Source organism: Psammomys obesus, unplaced genomic scaffold (assembly GCF_907164565.1).
Source record: "Psammomys obesus unplaced genomic scaffold, mPsaObe1.curated_primary_1811, whole genome shotgun sequence".
NCBI lineage: Eukaryota > Metazoa > Chordata > Mammalia > Rodentia > Muridae > Psammomys > Psammomys obesus.
The window spans coordinates 8,682,686-8,693,752 of NW_026596433.1; the positions used below are offsets into that span (position 1 = coordinate 8,682,686).

At 34.5% G+C, this 11,067-nt stretch overlaps 1 protein-coding gene across 2 annotated transcripts in view; it reads right to left on the bottom strand.

Annotated features, from left to right (window-relative positions):
- Window positions 1-10,507, bottom strand: part of Glra3 (glycine receptor alpha 3) — a 172,591-nt gene extending 162,084 nt beyond the window's left edge. For both annotated transcript variants that reach the window (XM_055597881.1, XM_055597880.1), the window contains exon 1: window positions 10,423-10,507. In XM_055597881.1, the coding sequence (XP_055453856.1) occupies window positions 10,423-10,493 (71 nt within the window). In that variant the 5' untranslated portion in view covers window positions 10,494-10,507. The remainder of the gene's footprint in view (window positions 1-10,422) is intronic.
- Window positions 10,508-11,067: the final 560 nt, after the last annotated feature.

The following is an 11,067-nucleotide window of genomic DNA, read 5'->3' on the forward strand; positions in this document are numbered from 1 at the left end:
TCTTCTTCTTCTTCTTCTTCTTCTTCTTCTTCTTCTTCTTCTTCTTCTTCCTCTTCTTCTTCTTGGTGTGAAGATACTTTCCATGCTAATGTTGCAGATTCCACTTTTCCACTTGAAATGGCCTCTCTTCTTTCTTGTCAGGTCCCATCAGGAGCCCTGTGTCCATTTAAATAAATGGTCTTGATTCCCTAGGAAGATTTTCTCTTTCTACACTAAAATAGAGTATCTCTTCAGTGTTTGTAATTGTTGATGTATTTTGTTGTTATTCGTGATTTTATTTTCAGTGTTTATCAGCCAAAAAAAGGGTCTTTTGAAACTGAATTTTCATATGCATATAAATAAATAGATTAAAAAGACCAATATTTTATGATACCAGCATTTCTCAGCTTATACAGAGACTCAGAAATGACTCTGATCTGAGAGCTGTACCAGATATAACAGAAATTTAAGTGTGACCTTTAATATGTTAATTAACAATGATTAATATCTGGCTTGTGTTCTGGTAATCTCTCTGTTATGTTTCTCCTTTCTAGGGCAGATGCATTATCAAAAGAAAGCAAGGTTGTTGGGCCATCTCTGTCATTAAAGCACTGATATCCAAACATGAGGGTCTGAGTCTGCACCCCTAGCACCCTTGTAAAAAGGTCAGGTGTGGTGGCAGACTGCTGTAATCTCAGGAATGTAGAGAAGCTCTCAAGGTCCTGGGGCTCACTGGCCAGCCACCTTGCTAAATCTTTGAGCTCCAGGTTCAATTAAAAAAAAATCCTGAGGGAGGATATATAATTCTCATGTAGAAGGGCAAATAGAATAGATGCCAGAGGCAGCTGAAGAGAGGGAACAGGACTACAGCATAGATATCCTCTGAGAGACCCCACAGAGCAAAGTACTGAAACGGATGCTAAGGCTCACTACCAAACTTTGGGCAAAGTGCAGGTAGTTTTATGGAAAAGTGGGGGGATAGAAGGACAGAGGGGATAGGAGCTCCATTAAGAGACCAACAGAGCCCACCTATCTGGATACAGAGCATTCTGTGGAGACTAATGTGTCAAATTAAGATCATGCATGGAGAAGAGGTAGTCTCCTGCTCAGTTGTAACAAAAAGTCACCTCAGTCTCCACGTGGGTCTCCTGGTAAGGAGAGCAGGGGCTGTCTCTGACAAGGACTCTGTTGCCTGTTCTTTGATCACTTCCCCCTGGGAGGGCAGCCTTGCCAGGCCACAGAGGAAGAAGATACAGGCAGTCCAGATGAGACTTGATAGACTAGGGTCAGATAGTAGGAGAGGAGCGCTCTCCCTTTCTGTGGCCTAGGGGAGTGTGATATGGAACAAAAGAGGAAACTGGGAAGAGATGGGATAGTGGGCTACAATAGGGATATAAAGCAAATTAGTTTTTCAGAACATGATATTTCCTTACAGTCAAGGGAAGGCAAAGCATTTTGTAATAGAGAATTTTTTATAGTTTTATTAAAAATAGAACTATAAAAAATTCTCCCTCGATATATAAGGTAGGTGGTGGTTAAGGAAGACACCCATTGACCTCTTCAATTCATGCACACATTTACTCACAAACACACACATACACAACAGTAAATGACAAAAGTCATACAAGATCTAGAGATCAATCACACGAATGAGATAGTTTATGCTTTGTTGGTACTTGAAAGAGAAACTATCTCAAATGGCTTCTCGCTCTAAAGAAGGGTAGGCAGGGGTGGACTTTAGTAGAAAGGAAAATGGGTGAGGGAAAATGAAGAAAAAGTAAAAATTAAGACACATTTTCTGGAAATAATTTTCTGTGATAAAAGGAGAGTGACCTGCTAAGTAGTAAACTATTCCAAATAAAATTAGGAATAAAAGAAATTATTAGCCTAAATTGTTCACCAAAATTTTTCCTGAATGGAGGCAGAAAAAGGCAACAGTGACTTTGATTATGCTTGAAGAGAGTGTTTTTTTTGAAACTCTTAATTTACTTTTAAAAAGTAAGCAAAACGCAGTACTATTTTAAAGAAGTCAATGAGACCAGTTTGGGTGCAAGCTATTCATGTGAGCCTCTGAGAGGAATTAGGTATGTACTGGCTTCCTCCCAAAAGAGCCTACATTTTCGGTAGGGGGCCTACTAAATCGCCATGCCTTTGGGACATGCAGCATTGCCCCATAGAAGAGACTAGGGATGAGAACAGAGGTGATATATAAAGGCAGTGACATAAAATGAGAAGAAATTAGGCAAACAAAGAGAAATGGAATTTACATTTCATGTAAATTCAGTCATTTCATGGAGGAAATGAGGGTATAAATTCACTAGGTTTTAGTTGCTCATCTTCTTCCATGTTCTCACTTTAAGTATTATTTGGGAAATAATGTTTTGTAAGTCAAACTTTGTTGCTGATGATTCCTTACACCCTAATGATAATTTTTAATTCTAGTTCATCTGTTGTTAGAATTTTCTGTGGGTTAGTTGCAAGATTTTTGTATCAGCACTCACTACTGGGATCTCTATTATAAGGACACCACAGTTTTATATTTGATATTCTTCATGAGCCTATCATCAATACTGTAATCAGTAGTCTAAATTACTAAAAAATATGCTGACAGTGTCCCTCATATAGTAAAACATATAGTAAAGATTGTGACAGTGAGCCAATAGTAACACTACTCAGGGCAGTTTCAGTCTACATTTGAAAAAGGCTTGTTTTTCAATGACTTCATAAATAGATTCTTTTTCAAATGGCTTCTTAGAACCATGTTTCTATAAAAAGAGAAACTGCTAGAATGTCTGCTGTTTTACTTTTAGGACTGCTTTATATTAAATGGTGTCAGTAGTTAAATGGTACAATTTGTTCATTTTCAAAGCTGCAAAAACTTAGTAATCCAAAATAAGTAAAAATATGATTTCTGTCTCAATTATTATTCAGGTTATCACTATTGTAAAAACTCTACAAATTAGTATAAGTGTATGCTATTGTATACACTTATACAAAATTGCATATGAATAAATTTAGCCTAAGAAGAATCAAAACAGAGTCTAAACAATTACACTATGGCATATTACTATCCTGGATTTTAAGCTGTTATTATTATTAATGCTTAACAATAAGGCACACAGAGTATATGAGCAAGAGATACACAGAATGTATCTACAGTATCATAATTTTATGGAGTGTGGTCAGAATAATATGAAGAAAATGATCCTTAAAAGCAATAATGAAAAAGAGCTGAGAAAGAGTTAATAACAACATTGATTGAACAATTGTAAAATGATTTGTGTTGCATCCCAGAACAGAATTTCTTGTCCCTTTGGAGTAAAAAACAAACAAGTCCATTACATGTTCAGAAGTTTCCAATGTATGTATGTCTTTTTCTAACTATAACTTGTTTGGTCATATGTGTGACATGAGATATGTAATATAAAACTTACTTTTTATCATATTGTAGATAACTTTCTTTTTAATTGTTTGTTGAGTTTCTACTCCATGTATGATTTTGAATTAAACATTGCAGGGATAAAACATAGTTCAGAAATGAGCCTATCCTTGAGGAACTTATAATTTTAAGGTGAGGGAGAGAAAATTTGGATGAAACTAAACACAAATATGAAAGTGATGCCCTATGTGGACAGTAACTGGCTGTCAAAAGATAAGTTTTTGCTTAAATGTTTTGTACATTAGGAAAAAAATGTAGTCATTATTCCATGCATTTTAATAAAAATCATAGAAGGATTCAGGTAAAATTTACAAAGCAATATTAAACTACAGTGTTTGAACTTCATTTGTAGAACACACTGGAAAGTGTTCTTGACTCAAATCATGATTCAGGTACAGCAGGAATGCCATCTAAAAAGTAACAATCTAAAAAGATAGGAATAAGTAAGACCAAAACTGACAAACCAATATTTACATGGGTGTATACAGGGAAAGCAAATATTATCTTACTTTGGCTACAAGAAATAGTATGATATTTTAATTTCTTTTATTAAAATTATTAAAAATATATTTTCTTTCCTAGTAAAAAAGACTCAATGTTAAATATTAGTGAATGAAATTTTAAATATTAGTGAATGGCCCTCCATTGTAAGTATTTCTTGGGTATTTCCAGAGTTAGGTAGGACTTGGATGGCCCAATTATTGTCATGTTAAGCCTTATCACACCACTTTAGGTGTAAGTGTGTAATACTGTCAGATGTATCTCAAGGCTTAGTATAATTGATGTGGAAAATGTGTGATTGTTTGCCCTAACCAATTGTCTTTGAAATTCTTCTGTTCATTGACACTGTAACAATACTAATAAGCATAGCTTTTTATGTCATATTTAATTGCACCCTCAGGGATACTAACGTGGGTTAAATTTCTCGTGGTTACCAGTGACACTTTGTCCAGGAGAACCTCTTGCATGGAGATCCTGCATTTCAGAAATTTTCTGTGTTGGGGCCACATATATTTATGAGTTTCTTCTGATGGCATGTGAGGGTTTAAATTCTAATTTTGGAAAATGTGTGTTGTCGGCATACAGTTTAAGCATTGATTCACACATTTGTTGGTTCTGTCATAGAATTACTGTGTCTAATCGCAAACCAGATTGGGATAATTTATTATTCCCCTTTCTTACCTACCTCTCCACGCAAAACAAAGCTACCAGCTGTACCATTCTTGAATGGAAGACAAAAAATCGAAACAACCAGTGAATAAACACATCATACTCTGATGAAAACATGTGCCTATATTTGTTATTTTCAGTAAGCATTTGTAGCTTAGGTCTAAAGAAAAAAAAAATATATATATACGAAAGAATTAGAGATAAACTTGACAGGAGAATCAGTAAGGATTCCTCTCATGTCACATATACATGTCACATGACATGGAAGATACCCAGGCTGAATGCTTCTTACCTGCACCCGGCTCTTACCTGCATCATTGCACATTCACGTAGTTTGCATTTTTTTTCTTGTTTATATTTGTTAGACATTTTAGTTTTTTTACTTGCTGTTATGTATATGTGTATGTCTCTGTCTCTCTCTGTGCATGTGTGTGTGTGTGTGTGTGTGTGCTCGCGCATGTATATGAGTGCAGGTGCCTGGGCCTGAGTCTTGCATTCTTATGGTTTTAACTGCTGAGCCATGTCTCTGCCCTATATTTGTTTGATTTATGTCTTTCTTTTTTATTCTTTTATAAACATCTGCTATATCTCCATTGGTAGCAGTTAAATTACTACCTATCTCTACTCACCTAAGGGATAGCAGGACACAACGGTAACATCTTACACTTGAAACATTCTAAAGCCATTCAGTACCCCTTCTAAAAATAACCTAAATATTCTGCGTGGTTCTAATATTTAAGGCAATTTTTTTGAAGAAAAAACCAAATGTACTTTCTAAGCTATCAACAAACATACATGAAATTTTTTTCCTGCAGTTTTAGTTATATCAGTATTTAATCATTAAAATCTTTTTAATCATTAAAAAAAATTTGTGCTGAAGATTGAACCTATGGCCTCATGCATGCTATGCAAGTGTTCTGCTACTGAGCTATAACCCTAGCTTTTTATCATTTTATTATTTTATTTTATGTTTTAGTTTAGAGACAAGGTCTTGTTCTGAAGACCTGGAAGATCTTGAATTTTCAGTCTTTCTAGGCCCCCTGATTAGCTGGGATGGATCTTACCACTATGATAGCCTAGTTTCAATTACCAACCTTATGATTAACTGCATGTTTTTAGATTGGGTCTTGTTTTGTAAACTTGGTTAACCTTAATCTCTGGGTTCAAGTAACTTGCCTATCTCAACCTCTTGTGTAGCTGGGGTTACAGGAGTGCCACTGCACTTAGTCATTACCTATAATTTTGAAGGAAATTCTGTCTCTCAAGGAAAAGGATACAAAGCTAATTTGATCTAAGTTCGAACACTATACTTGTAACAGTAACTACAAAATTAATTCCTTTGCTTCAAATTTTATTCATATTCCATTCCACTGCATTATCTCCATATTAGTGAGGACTTATTTTATTGTTGTTTTTCTTACATTTATTTGCTTGTGTATTTGTGTGTGTGATGATGTAAGTATTAATGTATTTTGTCACATACATGCCAGAGCACACATATGCAGGCCAGAAGACAATTTGTAGGAATCAGCTCTCTCCTTTAACCACACTCTTTCTAGGGTTAGAATCTGTCTCCCACAGAAACGTCTCTCCAGCCACAGAGCTTTATTATGGTAGTCATATTAATGGTTGTAGCAAGAAGAATATGATCTTAAATCATAAACTATTATTTCTTCCACTGACTTTGACAATCACCATCTCCTAACCATACACTGTGTAACTATACAATCACCTGTTGTTCAAAATACTCTTTTCTGACCACTGAGCAAGTATTTGACAAGACCCAGAACAAGTGTCAAGCCTCCTCAATAGCTTCCCTGCCTTCAAGCTCCAGAAAACAAGAGTTAGCAAATTCCTTGACATTTGACCCCTCTTTCTTTTCTGTGCTTTGAAAGGTGATATTTTCCCAATCAAGCATAAGTAACCATGCTCAGCACACAAACGCACACACAGAATGTGGTGTAATAATCATACTGAAATGCTTACTATTATACCTGAATTCAGAATTGTTAATTGACATACCTTGGTACAGAGTTGTGTGAATAACAAAGAACTAAGTTTATAGAAGAAAATGGTATGTTATAACCTCCTCTGTAATCTGCAGCCTAGATTGACTAAGAAGTTGGGCTATGATTCACCTCCTATATATATTTTTTTCATACAAAAGGAGAAGAATCATGTATGTAAAGTATAATTTATTAAAACTATAAAAATTTATTCATTATATGTAACCTCATAAAATAAATCATAAGAGTAAAAGTTTATTCTTTGAAATATATTCTTTTTCAATGTGTTATGTAAGAAAACAGATATCCCTGCCCCAAAAGCTGCTTAAAAAGATTGTTCCCATTTTCTAAAGGATAATAAAAGCAAAACCAAGAATTTGAAATGACAAAATATTTTGGTAGACTTTAAAGTAATACAGTAAGACATTTTTTTTTTCTCTTTAGCATTGACCTCTGAAGTTTACACAGTCAGGTTTAGCCACAATATGTTAGAATTTGTTGGTCCTCTATAAAAACTAAAAAAATAAATAAATAAAATGGTATACTCTGTTGACCACCAAATTAAAGAAAATTTTGCTTGTGGTTTTCTGCTTTATTTATTCTGCAAGCCCTTCTTAATCATCACTTATCTGCATTTCAAAGAAAGATAAACAGCGATGAAAGATGAAAACTAAAACCCATATAAGTGTGATAATAATCACAATAATACAGCAGTATTTTAGCAAAATGTGAAAGCTTTAACACCTTTAGTACTTAGAAATTAGTATTCTATGTCAACACAATTTTGAAACATAAAATATTTAAATTTGTGTTTAATTTATCTTCTTTTTAAAATTCTCTGAAATATCCCAGACCTGACATTTCTTCATCATAAATAGTTTCAATTGCATTGTGGCAATACATATTTTTGTTCTGATAACTTTGACTTATTTTTATTAACATTAATTACTAAAACATAGAAATCACCTTGCCATAAAAAGATGAAAATCTGTGGTCTTTCAATAGTAATTAAGGAAAATGTTAGACATTTTCATAATGTATAAGCATTAATCCATTCTGCATTATTAAGCAAGAGGAACTTACACACCATTTATAAGAACAGAATTAGGCATGACTGTTTGGGGAAGAAGATAATGTCTACCAAAGTTAAATATACTCCTCTAACCATACTCACGTCTTTTCTATGAACCATCAATTCTTCTAAAGAAAGCCTTGGGGCTGTCATATACAGTACCCACATACATACATACAAACATACATGCTAAAGTACGCACATCAGAAGACAGCCAAGGATTTTCATGGTAGACTAATATTAGTCCAAACTTAAAAGCAGTCCATTAATCCATTAAGAGCACAATGGTAAATTCATTGTCATGTGGTCATACAAAGAACTCCCATACTTTAATGAGAACTAGTTCTTGCTATGGTAGGACCACAGAAAAATCATGCAAATATAATGTTCTGAAAATGAATCAGATGCAAATTATTATTTATTTATAATGGTCAAAGGCAAGAAAAACATTCGTGGAGTAAATTAGGATAGTTACTACCTTTAGGAAAGTGATGTCTTTGAAAGGAGGCAGTGGTGGTTGGTGTGAACACTAATGTGTTATTAATTTATATTTCTAATTATTGGTCTGTGATCTTTTTACCTGGGTTTGTTTCCTTTATGGGAAACTCACCTAAATTTTATTATATGTTTATTTTAGAAATGTATATGCTCTTTCAGCAAAACTTTTAAAATCTTTTAAAAACCTGTGAAAATTATTTGAAGCAGCACATTATAAATGATTTTGGTGTTTGGTTGCTGCTGTTGCCTTTATATGGCTCCAGAAAGAATTTGCTAAGGTATTAATAATGTTAAAGTAATTGTCTCCATTGATCAATAGGGCTGTAAGCTGTTATAGCTAACAGTAATGAAGTACATATTTCAAATCAATACCTTCAGTTTTCCTTTTTTTATTACTATATCACAAGTAGATTAGTTAATAAATAACAATTTACATGAAGACATTTTATACATCATTTTTAGTAAGATGACCTTTCAGTCCTAAGAAAATCTCTTTTAAGGACCATCATTGGGCATGAAAATACTTTTTTTTTTCATGTAATTAAAGTTTTCACAGAACAGTGATCTACTCTCATATGATTCCAGTTTAGGATAAAGTCTTCTCTGATTTTTGAAAGAGAAAATTTGATGAAGAATTTAAGTATGAAATAAACTCTTTATTGGGGAAGTCTTTCTAAGGATTCATGATTAATTATTCTTTTAAAAAATTTTAATTATTTAATGATATTGAAGATAAATTATAATTATTAAGTTGTTTTTGTAAATTTTAATAAAATATCACAAATCAGAGGAGCAAATGATAAAAAATTTTATCTACAAAATTATTGTGATGAATTCTCATTATATAAAATTCATGTCATTAACTAATATGTCTTAATTACTAACATTAAATACACACCAAGTAAATACTTCTGCTTTTTAAAAAACACACAGTACCTTTGATATTTAACATTATAAATGATTATAGATAAACTATCATGCCAAATTATCAGCTTCTTGTAACTTTAATTTTGTGCCATGTTCTGTAACATTTTCATATACATAAAAGCTCTACATACTTTTGATTTACTCTTATATGTATAATATCTATAAATCAAAATTTACAGATATTATAAAATACTGTTACACATTTCACTGAAAATACTGTGATCTGAAATGTTTCAAGCCCTCAAGTTTGAAGGAAGTCAACATTTGGAAGAAACAAAATTTTCTTCTTAACCTTTCCCTATTATGAACAGGCATTCCAGAACAATATTACTTTCTGTAAGGGAGTAAGTGACCCATGGGAGTCACACTCCTTAAAGTAGCCAAAAGATTGAAACTTGTTTTATTTACACAACAAGGAATCCTTACAGCAGATGGAAACCAGGATATGCTTAACTCATTCAGTGTTCTAGTATTTAACTTTGGTACTCTTGAAAAGGTTGTCAGTCATAAAGTGAAAATCCCACAGTAATTGTGTGACAAAAGTCTATATGAACAATTTTGCTTTCATACAATGTTTAATTGACAATAGGTTCTCATTTATATGAGGTTTCAGCTAGCTTATTTTAGTATCTTCTAAGTAACTGTACAGAAAAGTAGAAAGCCTACCTAACATGATTGAGACATAATAAAAAAAAGTCATGTCAGAACAATTTTACAAGTTGATAGGCTTTTTATACTGCTTTCTTCCAAAAGACAACTGTAGACACAGAACACACCTGATGATTTATTAATGATTTGCCTTCATGTATTGCTGAATTAGGTCATCGCAAAGTAGTGCCTTAAAGTTTCTATTTTTGACTGAATCTCTGCATATATTAAAAAGGACATTTTTTCTGATCAATAAATGCTTAAGTTCTATATTATTCTTTCTATTTTAATGATGCCCTATTTCTAATTTCGTACTGTTTTGTACGTTTTAAAAGAAAAAAAAATCAGATCACGTTTTCATCATTACAAAGAAAACCCTAAGAGAAATATATAAGGGAAAAACTAGCCTTTTGAAGCCATTAGGTTTTAAAGGGTAGTGTGGGAAGAGTAATGACTTAAATACACACTATCAGTGAAAATAACAGGAAATTACATGTTTCTAGAGGTCTCAATAAATAAATCACTAGGCTGTTTTAAACAAATAAGTATGATTTAAAAGATACTTTCAGTAAGCTGGAACACAATCACACATTCCTCAGCTTCCTCATTAACAAGTGGTTGCAGCTTTAATGCATCGGCTTAATGAGCTCTCTTAATGAGACTGTTCATGCTTGCGGACTTACCTCAGTAACAGTGCGGCTTCCCAGAAGTAAAATCCAGAAACTAGTGTCCGAAAGTGTCTCACGTGGGCCATGGTACGGAGCGATATTCACGATCCTGCGAACAGTCTTATCCAAGGCATGGGGGACCAGAAAGGCAGAAGTGAAAACGTGCCATCTAACCCCTTCTGGGGCTGTGGGAGACCAACGCTCGGGAAGCGTCAGCACCTCAGACAGCTCCCGCAGGACCGAATCCCTCTCTGTTTCAAACACTGGAGGTTTGCCTGGACCCCTCCTCCGAGAAGAGGGATTCTCAGGGCTACAGACCTGTGAGAGATTTCACAGTGAAGCTGTGGAAAGGAGTGAGGCTGAGCTGAGGCGTCAGGAGTGCCTAGGTCCCGAGCAACAGTTCCCCAAAGCTCAGCAGAAAAGGACTCGCCTTCCCTTGGCTCTGAACCAAGCGGGAGTCGAGGAAGAACAGGGACAGTCAAAATCGGGAATGCTGCTTCACTGGCTCCAAGCGCCTGAATCACGCTCTCCACCTTTGCGAAAAACCCACCGAGCGGAGCGCGCAAAGACAGGCGGGGGCGGGGCCAGAGGACTTGTCCTTCCCGCCAATCACAGCTGCACAGCGGGACAGAGTGACAGGCCACTTACCACGCAAGGGAG